The sequence below is a fragment of the Cucurbita pepo genome, chromosome LG04 (assembly GCF_002806865.2).
Source record: "Cucurbita pepo subsp. pepo cultivar mu-cu-16 chromosome LG04, ASM280686v2, whole genome shotgun sequence".
NCBI lineage: Eukaryota > Viridiplantae > Streptophyta > Magnoliopsida > Cucurbitales > Cucurbitaceae > Cucurbita > Cucurbita pepo.
This window is the reverse complement of record NC_036641.1, coordinates 9571575-9595957: the sequence shown is the minus strand read 5'-3', so window position 1 is coordinate 9595957 and position 24383 is coordinate 9571575. Positions and strand designations below refer to the sequence as shown.

Below are 24383 nucleotides of genomic sequence, written 5' to 3'. Positions count from 1 at the left end.
CCCCTTAATCTTAATGTCATTGCTCCACGTGGTTCACAGCTTCGGATGCGTTCCATTATTTATTTATTTATTTATTTATTTATTATTATCAATGAAATGATTTTAATTAGGGTTAGATTAGTAAATGTAAGTAAGTTGGTTATGAAGAAAAAATGTATTTAAATAATGGAATAGAATTATTAGCGGAACAGGACATCATTAACTAATTAATTAATTGGTAGCCAAGTTCAATTATTGATCTGATCATAAATTTATGAATATCAAAATCTAAATGAAATCTCCAAATGTGAATAATATGAATTTATTGATTGGTTGGTTATAGCCCGGTTGACTCATAATGATATCTATGAACCTTTACTAACATATGTAGTATACCATGGTTAAAAATATTTGTATAACACTTGAGAAAACTTCGCATTAGGGTATCAATTTTTAATGTGTAAAAATATTTGTATAACACTTGAGAAAACTTCGCATTAGAGTATCAATTTTTAATGTGTTATAAGGAGAATAATTGGAAGTCAAACTCGCCCGAGAACTAAGCTTATAATTGTGAATTAGAGGAAAGGTTAATTAAGGTTGTTAATTGAAGGGGAAACAAAGTTGACCTTGGATTTGGGAAGCAATTAATTGGGATTTACAAGGTAAGTAAAACTGAGTTGTATACAGTTTAATCATAAATTAAATACAGAGATTTAGCATAACGATGAATTAAAAATGAGTAATCTAAGAACAAAACCATGTCTTAGAGATTTGTGACTCAATAATTGCGTCAACTGCAATCCCACGTGCTTGGCATGCGCCAGCTCTTATCTCTGCTTCTTTGTCAAATAAAATCTACTTTATTTCTTTACTTACAGATTTATATATATATTTTTTATTATTATATATCACTAGTTTCAAGTTTAGTCTAGGTTTGGACAAAATTAAAAGGTTAAAAAAATAATATGGGGTGGAGCCCAAATTAATGGAGAATATGTTATAATTACCATAATTTAATTGGTCACCGAAAAAACAGTCATATATAATAATAAATATAGCTCCTACTTACCCAACAATAATAATAATAATAATAATTAACTACTTTTTCAAACCCATTTAATTTAATTTAATTTAATTTAATTTAATTTAATTGGGATAATGAGTTGTTATTATTATTATTGATTGGTTAATGAGATTGGGGATGAAATGAATGGAGTATGTGCATTGCTATGAGTATCAGCATGATTTGACATTAACTACACGACCAACCCAACCAACACTAATTAATTAAACCTACGTGTTTTATTACTTTTTAATTCACCTAATCAATCTCCTAATTAAAACTTTAGCACTATATAATATAAACCCTCCCTGACTATATATTAAAACTTTATTAATACATACAAATACTATTCTCTCTCTCTCTCAACCCACTGAGAGGAAAGAGACAAATTCCACCTTTCCACTTGGCCATATGCCCAACTCATTTCATTGCAACTTTGTCTCTGTGTCTGATTCGGATTTTAAATGAGTTGGAACTAATGATACGTTGTTCGAGTTACCAATTCAATTTGTAAATATAATATATATTAGGAGATGATTTCTAAGATTTGCACTCGGTGGCCAACAAATTATGCTTCTATCATATGATTAAATTGCCTCGATTTTATTTTTGGGACTGTAATTTTATTTATATTTATATTTTTTTATGTGAATTTAAATGGAAGTGACATAAAAATAAGAATAAAAGTGAGGAGGGATTTAGGTAGAGCTATGTGAACACATTGAATGTTAATTAATTAATAAGAGTTTAAATTTAATATTAAATGGGGGATGGTCATAGAAGCGTGCACGTGGACGAGATCGGACTCGGGTCCATCGAGGAAAACTTCGCGGCGGTGGCGCCGGAGCAGTGCTGGGGTGGAAACGCTGCGGTGGTTTAGGGTTTACAGAGGAACAGACAGTGACAGGGTAACAGAAGAGGAGGAGGGTAAACAGTAAATGTCGGCAGTGGCAGGTGAGTGCACGTGGCTTTCAGGTAAGGGGAGAGGGATGACTGGTAACTGGGCATTGCCGGTTTTAAGATGCCACCCCACCTGGATTCTCACTGCTACTTTTTGTTTTATATTTTCAAGATTTGCGGCTCTCTGACATTACATTATTACCCTTCAAATTTATTAATATATTTATTTGACAATCTTTTGACTCTCTTTCTCTCTCCTTAATTATTTTTTTTTAGCTTAATAAAATATAATTGTATTTCAACAAAGATATTATATTTATTTATTTATTTATTTATTTATTTATTTATTTATACAGATATGTAATCGTACTAAAATCTATTTATTTAATAAAAGGACACAGCGAAGGAAATTTCCTAAAAGCCGTATTTATTACATTTATGCAGTGAAAAAATTAATAATTTTATAATAAAATCTTTAAATATATAATTTTAACTTTTATGAAGCAACCTAGGAGGAGGAGGAGGTCAAGATTTTAAAGATATGAAAAGAAGTTTATTTAATTTTTTTTGCTTTCCTGCAAAATTATGTACGGAAAACATTTAATTTAACCATAGAATAAAATTAAATTTAAAAAGGGGAATTAAAATTGGAAACACATTGATTGATTTGCGACGAATGAGATGCCGACACGAAGTCAAAATCCGAAATGGCAGAGAGTAGCTTGGAAGTAGCTTTCCATGAACGTTCCGGTCGTGCGGTGAGGTCCCCCCATCGTCTCAGCCGTCACAATCATGCCCGCAAAACTACAAGATCCGGTGAGGTCAGTTTCCGGCGACTTTTAAACGGATCTTACAACTTTTGGTCATATTTAATGTTTTTTTTGAATTAAACAAAAATGAACTTTTTTTTGTTTTCCCAATAGAATTAAAAGGGTTTTTTTTTTTTTTTTTTTTTTTTTAATTTTTTTGTTAATGAATGGTTAGAGGTGTAGAGAAGGTGGTGTTGAGTGGTGGGGCGGTGGGGCGGTGGCGGTGGTCGGGGAGGTAGGCGGCAGCGTGGGGACCTGAAAAATATGGAGGGTGTTGAAGAAGGGAGGAAGGAGGGGAAGGGGGTCCGCAGAGATATTGTAAGGTTTTCAAAGAAATCCTCCCACGTGCGGACTTTTCTACACGGATTTAATTTCTCCTGCTCCTTCCACCGGCAGCTTCCCGACCGACCGACGGCAACCGTCCCACTCCCCACTTTCTTTCTTTTAATTTTCAACCATTTCCCTTTCCAAAAACAAAATTTTGTTGTTTTTCTCATTCATGGGCCCAAATATTTCTATTTTTCTTTTTTCTATATATTCTTTTGTCCCGTCATGTTTTTTTTTTTCTTCAACTTTAATTAAATTTTATTTGATGAAGTAATTTGTGATAGTACGTTGCAGCCAGAGCATTGTAATATATATCACTAAAGAAATGAATGTTTCGTTTCACTCTCTAACCAATTAATATGGAATTTCACACCCTTGAATATATAGAAAACAGACGCTCTATTTGGTGACTATCCACATTTGTAAGGCCCAATACTATTGAATATCAATATAAAACTTCGGGAATTTAAATGATTATATCAAATTTTGAGAACATAAAGAGCCAGAAAAGTCAAGCTCAAATAACAAAAGAGAAAAAAGGTTAGAAAATGATTGAACGTTGAAAAAGTAGAACATGTTTAACAAGTGGCTTAACGTTCTTGTCCTTTAAAAAAGTTTGGTAAGTCGGGAGTTTGATTCACTGTTTCTATGGAGTTCTAGATGAACACTAACATCTCACAAATAATTACAAAACATGATTCAAACTGACATCAAATCACTACACATTTTTTGTTCAATGAATTTCCATACCTACAGTAACTATTCAAGTCCACCGCTAACAAATATTGTTCATTTTGACCCGTAACTTGGCTTTACGATAGGAAGAGGTTTCACACCCTTATAAACAATGTTTCATTCCCTTCTCCAACCGATTTGGGATCTCTCATTTATTCTCTAAATTTTTTTGATAAAATTTCAATCTAACCATGTTATATACAGATGCTACATGTGTATTTCAATATTTCCCCCTATGGCCCAACTTGAACAATCAACCGTTTAGCATGGAAATCTCCATTACAGAACACATTTCTGTTGCTTCTCCATATTGATTACACCTAATTGCAGAGACAAAGAGAGAGCAGCCAAAAAAAAAAGGGTCAAGCAGAGCAGAGACTGACAAAAAGAAAATTAGGGTGTTTGTGGTGAGGCTACATGCCATTGGCTCTATATCAAATCATTCACTTAGATGTGCCAAAATGTTCGCCAGATTTTCTCCACGAGATTCCCTACAACTTTCAATTAGCAGCCAGGCTTCCAAACATGTGGTTTCTGCAGCACAAAAGTACAATGATAACTACATCAAACCATGGAACTTTATTTCAACGAAGTTTAAGCAATCACAACTTAAACTTGTGCTACTAAGAATGGACTGATCATGTGATATCTAGAAGAGGCTGTACAAGATGAAATATAGACACCATTCAGCATTTTGATTAGAGTCCATTCAGCTGAACTTTCATGACTAGTACTGAATTCAATGCAGACAAATAAACTGACAATGTAAAGAAAAGAAGCTACTTCAGCTAATTTTATCATCAGCAGAGGCAAAAAAGAATATGAATATTGTTTCCTTCTTACTCAATAATAGAGAACTGCAGCCCTCTTTTCCCACCTTTTATGTCATTGATGATGCAATCTTCAAATAAAAGATGATTATGTGCTATCATTACAGCAGCCTCTTTGATTGTACACTTTTTTCTTGGTAAACTTGTCGGTTTGTTTTCTGTTTCTCTTCACTGATGAATGACATGGAAAACTCGAGTGTCACGAGGTCTTACATGCCTACGTAGAGTTTACAGGTATTTGATGACTTTTGTAAGAAGGGATGAGACATGGAAAACTAGAGTAAACTAGAGTGTCACGAGGTCTTACATGCCTGTGTAGAGTTTACCGGTATTTGATGACTTTTGTAAGAAGGGATGAATCTAAGTCACTTACAGGTATTTGATGACTTTTGTGAGAAGGGATGAATTTGATGACTTTTGTGAGAAGGGATGAATCTAAGTTGACATAGGTGAAGGTTGATCAAACCCATTTAGATTTGTTTTCTTTTTCAATAAAACTATATTAAAAGCCATAATAATAAAGAGATTATATGGAATGTGCAAGAAATTTGTGAGATCCCACATTAGAGGAGAACGAAACACCCTTTATAAAAAAAGTGAAAATCTTTTCCTAGCAGACACATTTTAAAGCCTTGAGGAGAGCTTAAAAGGAAAAGCCAAAAGAAGACAATATCTGCTAACGAGGGGCTTAGGTCGTTACAAAATTTCAGTGAGATCATAGGAGAATATCAAATCATTAAGTTCAACCTAAGATTTTGCTGGGTTGATGAGTTGAAATTTTCCCCTCCATGATATAATAGCTGAACTAGAACATTACATCCACTCGAGCATTAGATACCTATGCTTTGGAGGAACTGAAACTTCAACCATGGATGAGGCCACGAGGGGCAGTAGCCTTGATGAATGAGCTCCATCTTAAAAGAGAAAAACTCAACAATTCTAATTCCCTGGAAGATTTAACGTTGGATTGCAAGGCCTTGTAACAATCGTTCACAATTAACCTGGGGCAGAATGTGCTGCCACAGAAGCAAAGTTGGGTTCTTGTTCCATCTATCATCCTCTGTCCAAACAATGGCAGCTATGCGGTGAACCTAATAAGTCAGGAATCTATTGTTTGAATTCATCATGAGCTGCAGCGTTTTCTCGTTCTGTTTTCGACAGCATACAAATGGGGAAATGGAAAAGAATATGGGAACTTCCAACCTAAATAGAAGGAGAGAACAATAGTAAGTCATGGTAATTGTTCTGGTTAGTCATATCTAGGTAGAGGGATGGTTCTTCGTGAGCAAGCATCCAAGAGACGAGGAGAAATTTGATGAATAAACACCACAGAAAGAGAGTCAAAAGATCTGTGGCCGTCAATATTTCAAGATCCTGTTAAAACTTGGCATATATGAAAGGGAAAAATATTGATGACTACAAAATTTCTCCATCCGTAGATAAATTACCACAATGCCTCAACAAGTATCTGCCAAGGTTGTCAAATAGACATGTAGCTTACATGCTTTTTGAAAGCTGTCCCACCATCATCAGATGATTTTTCATTGCCACGGATTTCTCTTTTTTGTTTCTTTTCTTTTGGAACTGGTAGTTGAACTGGACTTCTGCAAATTGGTAACCAGCATATAGCAATAATTAAAGGATGATGGCAACAGTAATCTAGAACAAATTGGTGTCCGCTTAACCAAGTGAATAGAAGTTGAAGTGTACATACCGTCTTTGCCTTTTTAGTCTTTCCCCTGATTCTGTTCTTTGGAGCTTTCAATTTGTAGATTCGTACCATCCAATGGTGAGTGGTGAATGCCTAAAAAGATCCATATTCAAATCAGAAACCACATAATAGTACTTTGGATGGCAACTTGAATATACACAGCTGGTCACAAAAACTCAAAACTACTCACTAAGCTAATCCTCATTGACACTAGATCACCATTAATACTAACAATATTGCAAAAACATATTATCAAAAATGATCAAATTAGATCGCACAACTTGGATTGAGTGGAACTACTACAAAGAAACAAAGATAGTGCCATTTTTTTTTTCACAATTTAATTTACGTTAATTATCCCTTGGTGAAAATTTGCTTCCCTGTCTTGAAATTAACCCCTTTCTCTTTTAGGTTCCAACTGGAAGCATTTTATGTAATCTTCCATCGGAGGGTTGAGAGGCTTTCCTCTCCCCTTTTTACAATGTCAGGCAACAATGAAACATCTTTTCTTTAAAATGTAAAAGCTAAAGAATTAGAAATTAAAAAAGGGGTTAAATAGTTATAAATGCTCCACTATCTCAACAAGCTGGAATTTTTTTTATAGTTTCTTTTCCTGTGTAAATATACATTAGAGTGCTTGTTGAAAGCGTCCAATATCCGTAAAAGAAACGACGAGATTTTTTTTTTACCTCTTCTACTTTTTCATGAAAATCCCATATTTTCTTAACACAAATCACAAATCCTCCATCTTACAATCCCCGGGAAAGAAATTCTTGAATCAAATTTGAAAGTTAAATTTTCTGTGGAGAATAAAAAGATGGTCTTTCCTCTTTGGAAGACTTTATTATTTACCTCTTCAAAATGCGAAAGCTTAAAATATTTCTTCCCAATTTCTGTCTGCCTCACCCTATCAAATCCTTTACCATCTGTTTCCACAAACCTACAAACGGACGGAAAAGAATAAGAATTATAATGGTGAAAAAAGAAAAAACTATAAAACCAAGAAAGGAACCGTGCCAAATTAAAAAATTATGGCTGCTAAACAATTACAAACCTGTAGTACGAGAGTTTGTACATGAGAGAATTCAGCATTGTTGGAGTGGCCTGAGAATCAATTCGATACTGACCATCTCTCTTTACCAAGAAAGAAAACGAAGAAAACAAAATATAAGTTAGAGAACCTAGTTTACAAACTAGTCAAACAAGCCAAACCAGCATTCAAGTTTCAGTATGTTAGCAAAAAATAAAGAAATTATATCCATGTTCCCANTACTAGGTAATCCGGTTCCTTGATATGAGGAAATACACCACCTCCTATACGAACCATCCACAAGAACTTATTGATATCATCACTTGGATAACCAACAAGACCTGCGAAAACAGCAAAATAAATCAGACTTCACATTTTCATTAGTTAAGATGATTCATTTAAAATAGACTTCTCATTTATAGGTCGTAAGGTTAGAACCAAAATACCATAATGCTCTTGTGAGGAATTGTCAAAAAAAAAAAAAAAAACTAATTGGTATCTGATTTTGTCAGTAGTACAATTGCATAAAAACACAAGAAAATACACTCCAAAAAGATGTCTGATACTTCGCTTAATTGGCCTATTCCTCCCATTCAATAAGCGTCCCCTTAACAGTATTTGAGTTCTTCATGCCCACGTCTCTAAATGATTCTTTTCGTGGCATTCATTCAAAGAGTTTTATCCCTACTTTTGAAACTAAGATAATAAAAAAACTGAAGAGTAATGTCAGAAACACCTATGAGAATTCAAAACAAGAAATAGAATTCACAACATTTCCTACTGTATGAGCAGTGAAAAAATAGGTATGATTTAGAACACCACAAGGCACCACAGTTTTGGGCTATTTTCACCATGCTTTTCATTTTCCAAAACGCATTCAGTAGGACTTCGATATCAATAATGAGGTTGTTAGTTCCTAGAATAAGGGGCTTTGACAAGGAAATACCTGAAGGAACCAATTTTCAAAAATAAAAAATCTCCACTACTAAGAGCGAAGTCATCAATCACCTCTACTAGAGGTCTTATACTTTCTAGTTCTCGTCACACACATTGCCACAGTTTAACCTGTTGGCCTTTATTTTTTGATACCCTTCATGTAACTCCTTCAGGTTCATTAAAACAAAAGGTTTACATGATGCAGTTAATGAAATCTAAATAATTTTTTTAAAAAAAACTTCACTGAATTGACTGAGAAAAAAAAAATCCTAATGGCTCCAAGAAACAAGGTAAATATGAATAACAAAAAAAAATAGCATAGTTTAATCCAGCGCATAGGGATTGCAACAGTAAAAGCTAACCTCCAAAGACAACAAGAACATATTTTACATCTAGGGAGTTGAAAATTTCCCAGGCTGCCTTTTCAGGAGAAGACATAGCAGTACCAACAGTTGCAATATGGGTATTGTTCCAGGTATTGTTGTCAACAATGACAGTACGATTAGCCATAGCAGTAGTTTGATAGCCATAGTCCCACCATGATGCAACCTAGGAAACACGTTTGAACAAGAAGCAACAACACCGCAGAACAAGTTATTGCTTATGATAGTTTATCAACAAATTTAGTAGGATCTTGGGAGCACTAAACATTTCAATGTAGAAATATAAGAGTGAGTTAAAGCTTACTTTATCATCAACCTCAGTGTTGTGGCTTAACCATGCATAAGCTTCTCTAAAGTCATCAAAAACATGGAGACCATCACGGGAGTGAGAAGTTAAAACAATAGAAGGGGCTGAATAAGCTTCTGCAGCTGCCCAGACACAATGAACCTACAACAGCCCGTAAACACAAAAACCATGTCAGTAAATAAATATTGTATGAGAAATGGAGAACAAGGAGCAAAAGAAGTGAGAACATTAGTTTTCTGTTTTATGTGCTATAAAAGTGCAAGCTTGGACCAATATAGCTGTTCCTTTGCACATATTCCTAAGTACAGTGTAAAGCCATAAAGAACCATCAGAAATCTTCTCACATTCAACTGTGATACTGTTGTTATTATTATTATTTTGTTAATTTATAGCACTTTTCTAAATGTAATTAAACCTATCAGTATATCCGCTTTTAACACAAAAGTACCTAACGTGCCACCATGTGTTTTACTCAAAGAACACAAGAACAAATCAAGAAGAGCGTGAAAGGATAGGTTACTTTTTATATTTGCGGGTGCTTAAACCAAATTAGATGCACCTCAACTAATCTCACAAAGACAACCTTTTGACCCCCTTTAATTTTAGCAATGAAAAACTCGTAGTTTTTTTTTTTATGTTCGGGAAGAGTCATTGCTATAGTTTAACTGATGATTTTGTTACAACCGGCAATGTGTTTCCTCATAAAGACGAAATCAAGTTAGAAGCTATCAGAAGCACAGAAATTAAAAAATCCTGCTCCACAGCAGCAACCAATTTTCTACCACTATTTTCTATTTTACATTTAATTTTATACCTATGAAGCCTATGTTGCCTTTTCCTTTCTTTAGTTCAAGTTCGTTATTTTACCTTTCAAGCCCCGTCAGTTCTTATAAAAATCTTGAGATAGAATGAAGGAATCAAAGAAAGATATTAACAGAGTAGAACAATTGGACAATTTAAACTTAATAGGCAGCTTCAATCAACATTGTGATCATTAACGTCAGCAGAGGAGTGATAAAGTACCCAAAAAGATAAAGACAGATATTTTTTACTTACCACATAAAAGGCACCCAGCAAAATAAGTAAGAAAAGAGCAATAATTGATGTCGCGAAGGGTAAAACTAGCAGCCTTTTACGAATTTGGGACTTGAGTGAAGGCTTTTCAACTGGCTCCTTTTCCTTCTTTCTATTCTTTTTTGAGGGTCGTTCTTTAATTGTATCTTCACTTTTTTCAGGCTTCACCACATCATGTTGTGCTACAACACCATCAGAGACGGTATCTCCCCCCTTAATTTCAAGATCCAAGAACCAACATTAGTTCCATTTTGATGGTCTTGTAAGAGGAAAAAAAATAGCAAACATAAACTTAACCAACACCACCAAGGGAATAAAATTTACTTCTTGTGTATCCAGTGCCTCTCCGGGCTTCTGAAACTTGATAGACCGAGTAAAAACTTCAAAGGCTTGAGAAAGTGCAATTCCAGACAAAATGCATGCTGCTGGGGCAAGTACAAGCATAAGACGCACCTGTAGTATCATCCAAATAAGAAATGTGTTAAAGGGTAGATGATGTGCGTTAAATGATTAAATTTTTAATTTGGAAGTCAGAAAATGGTTCTCACCATAACTCCAGAGAAGTACACTGCTGTAACAATGTAGAGGACTACAAATGAGCTAGCATCAGATAATGGTGAAAAGCATGCCTATCAAAGGTAAGAACCTTGGTAAATTTCTGATGATTGAAACATTTTAAAAACAATAAGTAATCTAAAAAAAATACGTACAATAATACCAGCTGGAACCAAGAATGCCAAAACGTTGATGTCCATAAAGTAAGATGGCCAAGTAGGTGGTTGATGCTCACTAACACTAGCAATTATTGGTATATACTTGCTTGCATAAGTTCTGTTCGATTGCAGCAAAACAAAATAAATGTGAAGAGTGTTTCAGGAAATGAAGATAGAAAATAAAATATTACACCACTTATTTAGGCTGTAAGAAACACTTTCCCATGCCAATGATCATGCTAAAAAGTTAAAAAGGGGAGAGAAACAAACAGAATAATTTGAAATGTTTTAAGTGTTAAAATGAGCGTAAGTGCCCAACAAGTGTTTTACATCCTAACAACTCAAGGTTAGAAAAAAGACCGGAAAAGCAAATTAAATTAAATAGGATCAACAATGTTGTTAGATAGGATAGCAGCCAAGAGAACCGTTATGCCAATTTGCATCATTCTTTTTCATTAAGGATCAAATCTTAGCTACATCATGATCACACTCTATTCATACAACTATCAGAAAAATTCATGAACAAATTTAAATTAAAACAACATGATCCTGTGAGAGCTGGTTTCTTACGGGTCTAAAAGACTCAGACTACGCCCACTCCACCCCTTGGTTGGGCTGGAAGCAACAAGAGCTACCAGAACCGCAATGACTGCACAACAAACTGCCCTGAAGAGTAAACAATAAAGGGTGAGGTCAATTGTATATTCCTCCTACAAACACTCAGCAGTGAGGGTTTGAGAGCTTATTTTTGTGGGAGAGGAAGGGCACAGAAAGCTTACAGCCCAATAGATACTACGAGAGTAACAGCTACTTTAAACATTTTCTGGGAGAGAATTCCTTTGATATAGTAAACGAGAGCCACCACATGGATAATGATGAAAACCTGAAAACAAACCAGAAACGAGGAAACAAGCCATGAGCAAAACAAATTTTAAGAGACTAAACTATTGCTCACATTATTACACATCAATAAAATATTGAGTCAAATGAAAAAAAATAACAAACAAACAAATAAACTCACTACTAGTCATAAATCTTCTTGCTGATATTTAAATTTTCATTTATTAATATCGATGAGCGTTTGGGCCAGTTTGCCTGCACCTAGACTAATCTCACCAGACAACCGTCATATTCTAATACATTTGGTTGACAGGAAAGACATGGGATATTAAATCTTAGGTAGGTGGCCAACATGGATTGAACCCGTTCCCTCTTATTTTTCCACGGCCCTTACAACCCCTAGGCCTACCCGTGATGGTTAATATTTAAAAATTTATCAGTCTTCTTTGGAGTTCTTGTTGTAAAAAAATCATAATCTAGAATACTTATAGTTTAAAGGCGCGGCAAATTAATGTCCTCCAGTAATAACAAAAGAAAAAAAAAAAGCAAAGTGCAATTAAATCCTTTAGTCACAAAAACTAAGCTAAAGACGGAACAAAAATCAAACTTGAGCATTAACAAGACAATTTGCTAAAAATAATTGGAGCTTGTCAGTCAAAGTATCAGCAATAATACTAACCAAAAATGATGCAAAATGTTCTGATGTCATAACTGCATTAAATCCAACGACAGGCACCAGTGCAGCCAATAAAGTTCCCAAGACGACCTGAATTGTAAAATCCATAAGTTCAAGATGAGCTAATGAATCTCGCACATAAATTAAACTTTTACATTAAGGTATTATATGTTTTTGAATTTGGAAGATTTTTATTCAATCGCTTCAAATCTACAATTTTCATCAGGAAAAGGCACTCCAAGCTAAGCCAGGTGACACTTACAAGAGGAGCATATGCAATATACAATCGAGGAGAATAGCGCCCAGTTACAATGCACAAGAGTGCATGCATCGGAATAAGATTAATAATGAATGTGTAACCTCCCCATGAGCAAACCTGAAAAGAGGGGCATGAAGAAAGAAAACAAATAAAAAATAGGCAGAAAAGATATGCATGAAACATATCAGAATGCAAAGAAGACAAATAAGAATAAAGTTATAAAATGATGAAGCATAAATAATCTTACCATGTAGAAATATGCAATGGCGTTTAAAGTGGCATAAAAAAGGGATCCAGTGTTCAATGTCTGCATTTCATATGTAACCAACTCAGTGTATGGTAAAGTAGAACAGAATAAGACAGTGTAAGCTCAGACATCAACGAAACTTTGCTTCCTATCAATATAATGATGATTATTATAGTAACAAGATAATGGGAATATAAAATTAAGCATCTGAGAAGCATCATACAGATAAATCCATCGACCAGTAACTCAATCTGACTACAGCAAAGCAACTCCTTAAGTAACAGCATTTGAGCACTATTAAAATAAGTATGCCACTCTCCTTGAAAATTTAACGTTCCTCTCATATAACAAAATCTGACCTTTATATAGAGATAGAAAGTGAAGATCAGAGCAAATATAGCAACAGCTTCATTGTCATAGCTGCCAGCCACAGACCGCGATATATATGAAGGAACCTGTGAAAAAAGAAAAAAGAAAAAAAAGAGCAGCAACTTAACTACGAATTTCCATATCTATCAATTGTACAGTTTCAAACAAGCACACAATACTTAGTAGACAGACATGATCTAGAGATGCATTCTGGTCTAGCAGCCTCCATGCATGGAAGAGTTTGGAGATTTTGCAGCAAATTTACATTAGGGCTTGGTTCATACAAAAACAACAGAACAATTACCAGGCATTTGGCCATAAAAATAGAATGATACATATCAGACGTGGATCACACATGGGAATGAAAACAACAGTCGCCTATTCTTCACGGGAGTATTGTTTATTACCAATGAGGAGTAACCATTTCATTAAGAAACACTCCACTCTCAACACTCACCATACTGAGCCTAAGGTCACTACAATAAGCTGATTGGATGTTGCAATTTGGAAAATAAGTCATATGAATAAAAACTAAAATGATTATAACTATAGATAATGGGGAAATGTCAAACTGTTGGTGTTTGATGTTATTGTGATAATAGTCGACTACAAAGAGGTCCATAAGTGGAGTTTCATGGTTTTATGAAATATCAGTGATGTGTAAATACCATGGCCAAAAGAGCAGCAGCTGTCAGTCCAGCACCAGCACCTTTAACTTCCTGATAATTAGCGCACGGGAATTATTTTGACTAATCAAAGAGCACGGCATGAGTCAAAAAAATATGACATGGTGCAGGAATCCAAACCTTAGTTAACAGGTAAGTTGCCCATGAAGCAAAAGCAGAGAATATGGGTGCAGTGAATACACAAACAGTTTCCACGGATAAAGGAATGTTTAAGGCATTGAATACCCTAGCAGAAAGAAATAAAGAGAACATTAGTCGGTATAGGACATTTATAGCAAGGATTATCAATTTCTTCCACCTCGTTAAGAAGAGACATCCATAAAGAATGCTTGCCTCCTTAACTGATAGACAGGTGAGATGATGAGAAGGATTGTTATTTCAGAATCGATTAATATAAATTCTCAAACACACACCGCCATAATGTGCCTGCAGTTAATGTGAGACCAGGATAAACGGTTCCACCAATTACTCTCCCTAGAGGATACCTAGAGAACATCAACACACAAAATCACTTTAAAGCTGTTAGGGTAAAAGAAACGAAAGTCCAAGCCATGAAGACTTGGCTCTGAGAATTTGCAGCCCAGAAAAGTAAACGTTACCAGGTCCGATCATCAAACCAGTTCCAAAATTCATAAATTCCCTTCTTTGAAAGATACTGAAAAGAAAAATCCAGACATTAACTTCCGGTGCAGCTGAAGGGGTAATTGTGGAGAGGTTGGCATGCAAGATTACCAAGCGAGCTAACATACTAAGCCCGAAACTCCTAGCCTTAAGCTTTATAAGAATTCCGTATAAGCAATAAAATGAACAGGTATCAGTCAGAAAACAAACCTGGGTAACTCGGTAGTTAAAATAAGGATCAAATTCGTGAATAACACTCTCATACTTTATCACCTGCAAATCATTGTAAGTAATAATGTGACTAAATGCTCATAGTAATACACATATTAAAAAAGTCAACCAAAAAACAGATTTTGGACTACTCTATAGACTAATTCTCCACGTTTCGTATAAACCAGAGAGAGATGCAGCATTTGAGCAATAATTTACAACAACCATGCGAAATGGAGCTCCTTGATCTAAACCATGGCTTGTCTATACAGCTTTGTGGGCGTTCGGGATGAATAATTAAGAAAGCGTCAGATCAAGGGATGAGGAGAAATGAGAGATCGAAAAGCTTACAGAAAAGAGCCGAATTGAGAATGCGAGGACGCCGATCAAGATGAGAATGAAGACAGAGAGAACATTTCCAAATGCGTCCCTTAGCGTTGATCCTTTTGCGGGAACTGAGACAGCCATTGACGGCCGGATAGAGGCGCGAAAGTGTCTATCAGAGGGGATACCGCGAAACAAGAGTAGGTCGCAACTCAACTGAGATAGAACCAGAGAGATATAAACGACTTTGCAAACACAAGTATTACGGAGTCCAAGTCCCAAGTCCACGAGTATTTTTTTTTTTTTTTTTTTTTTTTTTAATGAATATCTAATTCAAAATTAAAATTTTATAATCTTATTAAAAATAAAACTTAAATCAATATCTAATATGTCAATTAGTTTAAAGAAATATTAATAGCGATTCCTACCAAATATTAAATCCAAGTAGACTCAAATATTTAAATTTAAATAATACCTTATATCAAATATAAAAATAACTTAACTAATTTAACACGTGTATTTTCACTAAAAGGTTAAATGTTCAAATATTTATTTTCATTCATATATATATGTGTATGCATGTATATATAAACAAAACACATCATTTTGAAACGTACATATTATATATTTATTTTGATTCGTCGTACTTCGACAAATAAAATATAAACAATATAAATTTGTATCATTCCAAATAATTTATTTGTACAATTAAAATGTGGATGTTTGACTACAATGAGCGTGACTATATAGTTTAACATATATCATCGATCTAAAGATTGTAAGTTTGAATTACCTATTCTAAATGTTGTTAAAATATAAAAACATAGGTAAATTTTACTACATATTTTATTTATATTCACATGCCTTTAACGTTTAAATTCATATAAGTTCAAGAATGATAATAGGCAACGAAAGATGAGTTGAATAATCAAGTTTATGAAACTTATGTCTATCGATTGACGTATTTTGATGGATTTTTTTCCTCGCAATTCGTTAATGCTGGGGTGCAAGAGGAGACCACCATCATTATAAACGATAATAAATACAACATCAATCAAACTATACAATAATAAGTAGATTTGAACAATAATTTATATATATATATATATTTTTGTTTCTTCTGCAATTTTTTTAATTAATTTATCATTTATATCAATATTTCATTTATTGATTATGATTCTTAAATTCAACATTATGTAGTCTCAAAAATTTAGTTTAAAATATCATAAATACTATTTGAAAAAAAAAATTACGTATTTACATGAGAATGTAATTAAAATATCATATAAGAAAATGACAACTTATACGTATAATTTTAATAGATATAAAAACAATTAATAAATAAAAAATAGGATAATTAATTTCCCATTCAATAAATGTGATTTAAAAGCTAAAAATTTGTGAAACGATTTGAAAAAAATTATCATAAAATTGAACACAACTATATATATATATATATATTTAATTTAATTATATTAAAAGAACAAAAAGAATAATTAAAATGAAAAATTTAAACTAAAATGTAAAATATAATTAAATTTGAGCAAATTTAAAGTATTGAAGCCCAAGTTTGAGATGGTGTACTAAAATTTCAAACTTCTCAATCCCGGGTCACGTGACCCATGTTCTTTGAAATATGAGGTAACACGTGCCATACCGATTTGAAACTAGAGGAGAAGCCCCCACAAACGCTAAAAAGCCAGAAACCCCTCTCCTCCTTCCCTCTCTTCCTCCTCCTTCCCTCTCGCTCTGAATCGAAGCGGCCATGGAAGCCACACTTACAGACTGTGTTCATCACAGTCTTCGCCATTTTATGCACCGGAATGCCATTTTCATGTGCGAGAGACTTTGCGCAGAGTTCCCATCTGAGGTTCTACATCTCTTTCTCCTCTTCTTCAATAGTTCACTCACTCACTTTCCTGTCTAGCTTTTTAGCTGACTAGAAACTGTACAAATCTCGAATAGCGGGATTATGAGGTTGATTTCGGAAATCCGGTCGGAGTAGGTCGTTCCGTGCACCAATTTTTCTTTTCGTTTTTTTCTGCATTGGTAGTTTAAACTGAAGTGGACGTTTACGCTGCTCGTGGAAATTGTTCGTGCGGTGCCCCCCATATGTTTGATTTGGTTTTGTTTGCAATCTCCACCGCCTTTCTTTCCCCTAGAAAGTATTTTGTGTTGACAGTTGCTCGCTACGTCAACATATCCCGCATGTTTTGTTTAATTGGAGATCTGTTTTTTACTAGCTTTATTGTCTGGAGATCAATTTTTAAGAAGATGGGCTTTTACTATTATCATTTGAATTATAGCTGCACCTATGGTTGAATCTCGTCAGAAAAGAATGAGAGTTTGAAAGTATAGACGAATAGGGGTTTCTCGGGCGGTTTAAATTTGCCGATGAACCCCCGGGGGTAACAATAGCTACGCCCTTTAAGGTTTCTAATTTTCCAGAGTCTATATATATATAATGCACAATCACATACAATTTTTGCCTTATTAGCTGAATCAACTGTATTTTTTAGACTGCTATCTTCTGATTGATGTAAGGATTGAATTACTTTCTTTCAGCATTTATATGATTTCTCCTTTTATCTTCACAGACAAATATGCAGTTACTAGCTGGCTGTTTTTTGCACAACAATCAAGCTTATGCTGCATACCGTATACTAAAAGGTAAGTTGGATTGTTGCTCAGTTCAGTCCATTCCTCTATTATATTCCTATCAATCTTTAGTGACGTCTCTCTTGAACTTATATCAGTAGCTTTGTTTGAGTATTTCTCATCTATGAACTTTTCCCCTTTTCTCTCCATGCTTATATGAAGGAACACAAATGGCTCAATCCCGCTACTTGTTTGCAATATCATGCTTTCAGATGGATCTTCTTCACGAGGCAGAGGCTGCATTATGTCCACCTAATGAGCCTGGTGCTGAGGTATTGAAGAATGAATATTCATTGTAATTTTTGGTTGTTTGCCGTCTTTTCCTCTTAGAGGGTAATTTTTTTTTAATGTTGTTATGATTTCGTTCTAACATGTACTGTGTGGGATCAGGCAGCCATCTGGTCTGGTTTTTTAACCCCAATAAAATGATGTCTGTATCTATCACGTGGTACCTAGCTCCATTATCTTGTGCATAATATATGTCTTTTGCATGTGTTCTTTTTGCAGATTCCAAATGGTGCAGCAGGTCATTACCTTCTCGGGCTCATATACAGGTTGCTAATATATTTTTATCTTTGTTCAGTTGTGAACTTTCATGCATTGATGATTGCCCTTCGCTTGCGACATATTTACACATACGTTGTGTGGTCCATCTGCAATTTTTTGTGGAGGAACTTGTCTGTTAGCTGACCAGATGATCACCTTTTCTCATAAGATATTATGCTTCAATTTCACTCCATAAATATTATTTGTTCGGATTTTCTTGTTATAGGTACACTGACAGAAGGAGAAGTGCTATTCAACATTTTCAGCTGGCATTGTCTCTAGATCCTTTGATGTGGTGTGCTTACGAGGAGCTCTGTGTATTAGGTATGTACAAATCATCACTGATCCTTGTGAACAGCATGTTCCCAGTTGTAGGAATGAATCTGCTCTCAAACTAAACTGATTCGTCGCAAGATTGAGTACATCATACATATTTAGTTGCTTTTCATGATACTATAGTTGCACTTTGTATTTTTGTATGAGGTATATAGTACTTTATTATGCTATTTTCTTTTCTTTTTGATCACTGATGACCACCTGTTTGTTGATTGAGATTTATTTTTCTTCTGGGGAAACAAATATTTGAGGTGAGGATGAGTTAAATTATTTTGCTGTTTACTATATTAGGTGCTGCTGAAGATGCATCTTCAGTTTTTGGTGAAGCGGCTGTTCTTTGCATACAGAAGCAGTATCTACATCATAGATCCGAAAATTTGCAGACATCAAATGATGATATGAACTCAGCTTCTTCTAGGAATAGTAATTCCGACGATGTCCGAACTAGGCAGTCAAAACATACTCAAAGCAATAATTTAAGAGATATTCCTACAAATTATCACGGGGCAGTTAACTTGGGAGGAGCTGGAAGTCAGGCTGTAAATGGCGGTTCAAATATATCATTTTATAACACCCCTTCACCTGTAGCTGCGCAGGTACGTAAGAATAATTATAGCTCATGGTGCTGAAGATTTTATTGTAGTTTGTGCCTTGGATGTTGGTGGTGATTGTTTGGCCATGTTTATTTGAACAATGCCTAATTGAACCTATGGCGTGTCAAGGTGGCAGATTTTAGTCTCCCTCTTTCGTTCATCTCCTTCATCCTCACAACAGATATTTAAGTGTGTTTTTTCTCTTCTTCTATTTTGATTGAATAATGTACTCTGTAACCTAAACTTTTCCTTTAGTGCCTTGTTTGGTCCCATAGAGGATGAATTATATTGGTGGTATTGTATATTGTGTATATCTATTTCTCTTTTTTATGTTAATTCTCCAATTTTATGTTTTTTTCCTTGCATATTTATCATTTGAAATGTATTTCTCTGTCTTCTATCTATTCATATCCACCTTTTATTTATTATCTGTGCTTCTCTCCTGTACATCAAGTTATGCGACTAATTCCTCATTGTTTAGAATTTGCAGTTATCTGCCATCGCTCCTCCACCATTATGCAGAAATACACAGCAGAATGGATCTAGTCTGAACTCACTTGGTGCAGATAGCTGTTCAAGGTCAACTATAAACTCTATCATTCAAGCCCCTCGAAGAAAATTTGTTGATGAAGGGAAATTACGGAAGGTAAAATGTTATAGAAACTTTGTAGCAGAATATATCTTTACTTCTCTGCTTTAATATATGAATTCATAATCATATCCAAGAGTTCATTTTCTTGTCTTCAGATTTCAGGGAGGTTATTTTCTGATTCTGGCCCTCGAAGAAGTAGCAGACTTGCTGGAGAAGCAGGAGCCAACACAAACGTAAGTGCTGCAGGAGCTGCCAATAATGGAACTACCAACGCCACCAAATATCTTGGTAGCTCCAAGATGAATTCTATTACATTTCGTTCTGTAGCCGTTCGTAAAGGACAATCCTTTGCAAATGAGAATGTCGACGAAGGTAACAAATATTTCATCGAACTTCCATCTGCTGCATGGTTAGATATGCACAATCATTTTTTGTCAGATAGTCTAGTAGACCTATTGGACTGTAATTTGAATACTGGAATCTTTCATGATTATTATTATAAGAGATGTATTGTAAACAAATGATCACTTGGATAAATAATTTTGAAAATGTTTCAAAATTTAGCCATCCCTTACAGAGTCAATGAAAATAATATTATTTTATCTGCATACATATGTGCTCCAAATCTTGGATATCTAAGGGTTATTGGTTTTTATTCATATATTCATTAGATAGTTTTGGTTTTTATCATATATTCATTAGATAGTTACCGTGGCATCTACTGAAATATTCATAAAGAACACATGAGGCATGATTCTCACTTACCCTGTGCATCCACCGCTCTATGAAAAGAGTGATGTGCATGTTCTAGCCACTAGTTTTAATTTGCACTAAAGTTGTAGTTTACAAATGGACATATCTATAAGAGTGTATGACTTCCTTAATGATGCATTCATGTCTTAGTAGGTATTCTGGTGTGTCTTTTATCCATCAACCATATACACTTATCACTGATTGTGAAGTGCTTTATGTACAGTTGTATGGTCCTTGGCTATTATTTGATGTGGTTATTGTAGTGTCCAATAATTATCCTTGATATACTAATGGGTGTCTTATTGACCTATGACTAGGTATTCAAAACGAGGCTTTTGATGATTCTCGTTCCAATGCCTCGTTATCTATCTCCAGTTCATCTCCTTCTAGTGATAATCGAACTCTTGAGCAAGGAGCACCCAAATCAGTTGGAGGAAGTCTCACAAGTGATGCTAAAATAATTAATGGTGCATCAGAAATATTATGCCTCCTGAGAATATTAGGGGAAGGATATAGACTTTCATGCCTGTTCAGATGCCAGGTTTCCATTCTAATGTTGATGATATAGCTTACACAAATTATTCACTGAAAAGATGGTGGAAAAGAATTTTGGACTCTAAATGATTAAGAATGCAGGCAACGTTAATGATTATCTTAAGACAGCTTCTTGATTGTACAGGATGCCCTGGATGTCTACCTAAAACTTCCTTACAAGCATTACAATACGGGCTGGGTGCTTTCACAGGTACTGTATGACTTTCATGATCTCTTGACACACAGTCATGTATGCCTACCTGATCAAACTGTCTAGCCTGTTACTGGTGATTATTCCTGTGGAATAAGGATTTGTTAGGGTTCGGACTCCTTTTTGGTTTCCTTACCCTTGTGTATTCTTTCCTTTCTTTCAATGAAAGCGCGATTTCTTACCAAAAGAAAAAAAAGGAGTCAAAACAGTTTGCTTCTTTTCTGCATATTCTCTGGCACTTGATTTATTTCACTTCTGGCCCTTTCTGTATAATACTGGTAACCCGTTTCATCCTTATCAATCCATGTAATACTATTATATCACACTCTCTATATTCTTACTGGCTATTACATAACCTTGTTATTTCTAGTAATAATTTCAATCGATTGAATTGCGAGTCCTGGCCAGTGCTGCTATTCTCTCTGACTACTTTGGCATGTCTGAGTTGCAGGTTGGCAAAGTGTATTTTGAATTGGTAGATTATTTAGAAGCTGATCGAGCTTTCAGTCTTGCTCGCCATGCTTCACCTCACAGTTTGGAAGGAATGGATGTGTATTCTACAGTTCTTTATGTGAGTTATTTTTATTGGTATCTTGAACAAATTGTCTCCCCAAACCTAGAAACATAGGTTAAGAGGCTTTGCGGGAGGACTGGCAAGGATGGTCTAAAAACCCTTTNCGATTGCATTTGATCCGCACCCATTTCAATTTTAAGTTCTTTTTCTCCTGTTCTTCTATGGTTTATACCAAGATGCCTGAACTTTATTTTATATGCACTTAAAATTTGATATTTTGTTCCTCTAATTCACCCTTCAAGTCAGAAAAATAGAACACACACACACATAATGTTCTATGCTTATTGCTTGTAGCTCCAGAACTTCTTTCCCCTTTCCCTGCACAGAGAGAGCGTTTGCTTCCCTAAATTACTCTTAATCTGTTTGCAGCATTTGAAGGAAGACATGAAACTAAGCTACCTGGCTCAGGAATTGATATCAACTGACCGCTTAGCTCCTCAATCTTGGTAGATATGCCAATTTCTGTCATACATTCTCTACACTCCATCCTCAATTTTTTTAGCTTTTTGGTGATCAGACCCTATCCATCTAAATTTAAAATTCCCATTGGCCCCCTTAGGGGGAGGTCATTGGCCAATTTTTTACACTGCTTCCATTTTATCCTCCAAGTAGGTATATATAGTTTTATCTCCCATGTGGAAATGCAGGTGTGCCATGGGAAATTGCTATAGCTTGCAAAAGGACCATGAGACTGCGTTAAAAAATTTCCAGCGTGCTGTTCAACTGAATCCAAGATTTGCCTACGCACATACCCTCTGTGGACATGAGTATGTACATTACCCTTTTGTGTCATTCAATGGACTAGGAAGTGGAGTTTTTCTCTACTGCATTTGGTGGTCAGGTTATTCCAGCTACTTATTTGTTATTGGCAAATCATAATCTTAACTCAGATATGTGGCCCTGGAAGATTTTGAGAACGGAATCAAGAGCTACCAGAGTGCACTACGAGTAGATTCTAGACATTATAACTCCTGGTATGGACTTGGGATGATATATCTTAAACAAGAGAAGTTGGAGTTCTCTGAGCATCACTTCCGAATGGCTTTCCAAATAAATCCTCGATCTTCTGTTGTAATGTCATATCTTGGTACATCTTTGCATGCGTTGCAGGTTTGTCTATGTCATATTCAGGAGTAATATGGTTGCTTAATGACGGATGATTTATGTAAATTACCTACCCTATTGTTCAATTATGTTTCAGAGGAGTGAAGATGCTATGATGATGATGGAGAAAGCCATCCTTGCAGATAAGAAAAACCCACTTCCGATGTATCAGAAAGCTAACATACTTGTAAGCCTTGAACGTTTCGATGAAGCTTTACAAGTTCTAGAGGAGCTAAAAGAGTATGCCCCACGAGAAAGCAGTGTGTATGCTTTGATGGGCAATATCTACAAAAGACGGTACATGCACGATAAAGCAATGCTTCATTTCGGTATTGCCTTGGACTTGAAACCATCTGCCGCAGATGTAGCTACCATTAAGGTGTTCTGCTTGCTTACTCATCTTGTTTCTATCCTCAGATTTTCACACATCACTTGTTCTCTAAAATTTTAAATTGAACTAGCATTTTTAAATACTAACTAGTGTTCTGACCTCTATTGTTTAATAGGCTGCCATCGAGAAGTTGCTTGTACCTGATGAAATAGAAGACAACTTATGAGAAATCTCTTCGAAAGGGGGAAACGAGACAATGAAGAATACGGTGTAACTTAAAAGGCACGGAATTTGCTTGGCCCCAGAAAACGAGTTAACTATACAAGCATCAGCGAGAGGTTGTGGTGCCCCGATCAAATGGGCCGATCAATCTAGCTCTGGTAGAACCTCAGTTTTGTAGGTGAGTTCACATACTAACAGAGGTAAACTATGTGAGCCAAGGGTGCAAAAATGTGCCCCATTACTTGTACAAAGGGCTGTAATCAAGTCACAACAAATCAGTAATGTTTGTAACATTAGCCTGGCAATATATTTGATTCACCCGTTTGTTGGTATAATACTCCTGAGAAAATTCTCTTCTGCAATCTGATCGATTGGCTAGTTGGACGTCTGTTTCTCACAGGATCTTGTTTAAAGATCGAGATTGAACTATTATACTAATTAGTATCTTATTTATTAAACTAATTAGTATCTCGTCTATTAAACTATTAATCTAACGGTGCAATAATTACTGAAATTTAAGTGATGGACAAATGGTGGCAGCAGGGACCAGGAACAGAAAGTATCAAAACTCTCTGTTCCATAAAAAAATAAAGGTGGTAAAAAAGTGAGTAAAAGAAGAAGCCACGTGGTGGTTATCTAGAGGACCAGGTGTGTTAGGGTTGTCCGATCGGCCCGCCAATCAGGAAGACTTAGCATGAAAGAAACCACAAAATGGCTTGCTTCTATATTTTTATTCTATAAAATTATGGTATTACTGTGACAATTGAATTAAAATATAAAGATTTTAAAACTTTATGCAATTTAAAGCTCAATACACAGTTAAACTGGCGGCGAGGTTTTGTGTGTTTCTTGTTGCTAATAATATCTTAATCAACACGACCAATTGGTAGCTTAAGT

At 35.1% G+C, this 24383-nt stretch overlaps 2 protein-coding genes across 5 annotated transcripts; one reads left to right on the top strand and one right to left on the bottom strand.

Moving 5' to 3' along the window:
• Positions 1–4032: 4032 nt before the first annotated feature.
• LOC111793685 (dolichyl-diphosphooligosaccharide--protein glycosyltransferase subunit STT3A) lies at positions 4033–15270 on the bottom strand. Of its 3 annotated transcripts, none has more exons than XM_023675686.1 (24): positions 15060–15270; positions 14709–14771; positions 14477–14532; positions 14291–14362; positions 13998–14103; positions 13860–13910; positions 13182–13277; positions 12823–12882; positions 12579–12692; positions 12320–12406; positions 11580–11683; positions 11371–11466; positions 10798–10918; positions 10636–10716; positions 10412–10540; positions 10070–10300; positions 9011–9154; positions 8686–8872; positions 7631–7728; positions 7412–7491; positions 7210–7297; positions 6361–6450; positions 6148–6250; positions 4033–4350 (listed from the first exon to the last, which is right to left on the bottom strand). In XM_023675686.1, exons 1-23 carry the CDS (start codon positions 15174–15176, stop codon positions 6188–6190), a joined length of 2334 nt encoding a protein of 777 aa, XP_023531454.1. In that variant the 5' UTR covers positions 15177–15270; the 3' UTR covers positions 4033–4350; positions 6148–6187. The 3 variants fall into 3 exon arrangements, with proteins under 3 accessions (XP_023531454.1, XP_023531453.1, XP_023531452.1); XM_023675685.1 differs by lacking the exon at positions 4033–4350 and adding an exon at positions 5320–5849; XM_023675684.1 differs by lacking the exon at positions 4033–4350 and having other exon boundaries at positions 5982–6250.
• A 1443-nt stretch (positions 15271–16713) lies between these two features.
• LOC111793639 (cell division cycle protein 27 homolog B-like) lies at positions 16714–23848 on the top strand. Of its 2 annotated transcripts, none has more exons than XM_023675608.1 (16): positions 16714–16902; positions 17630–17702; positions 17853–17962; positions 18198–18244; positions 18463–18560; positions 18864–19168; positions 19656–19811; positions 19913–20129; positions 20828–21051; positions 21190–21255; positions 21707–21826; positions 22199–22275; positions 22477–22596; positions 22720–22939; positions 23031–23312; positions 23440–23594. In XM_023675608.1, the coding sequence occupies exons 1-16, from the start codon at positions 16798–16800 to the stop codon at positions 23488–23490; spliced, it is 2271 nt and encodes a 756-aa protein (XP_023531376.1). In that variant the 5' UTR covers positions 16714–16797; the 3' UTR covers positions 23491–23594. The 2 variants fall into 2 exon arrangements, with proteins under 2 accessions (XP_023531376.1, XP_023531375.1); XM_023675607.1 differs by having other exon boundaries at positions 16798–16902; positions 19647–19811; positions 23440–23848.
• Positions 23849–24383: the final 535 nt, after the last annotated feature.

Excerpts from the sequence above, each read along its gene's own strand:
- LOC111793685 (XM_023675686.1), bottom strand. The coding sequence starts at position 15,176 with ATGGCTGTCTCAGTTCCCGCAAAAGGATCAACGCTAAGGGACGCATTT. Across the intron at positions 11,684-12,319 it reads AACATTTTGCATCATTTTTG|GTTTTCATCATTATCCATGT; the intron begins GTTAGTATTATT and ends GTTTGTTTTCAG. Across the intron at positions 8,873-9,010 it reads ACACTGAGGTTGATGATAAA|GTTGCATCATGGTGGGACTA; the intron begins GTAAGCTTTAAC and ends CGTGTTTCCTAG.
- LOC111793639 (XM_023675607.1), top strand. The coding sequence starts at position 16,798 with ATGGAAGCCACACTTACAGACTGTGTTCATCACAGTCTTCGCCATTTT. Across the intron at positions 17,963-18,197 it reads CTAATGAGCCTGGTGCTGAG|ATTCCAAATGGTGCAGCAGG; the intron begins GTATTGAAGAAT and ends TTCTTTTTGCAG. Across the intron at positions 19,169-19,646 it reads CTTCACCTGTAGCTGCGCAG|AATTTGCAGTTATCTGCCAT; the intron begins GTACGTAAGAAT and ends CTCATTGTTTAG.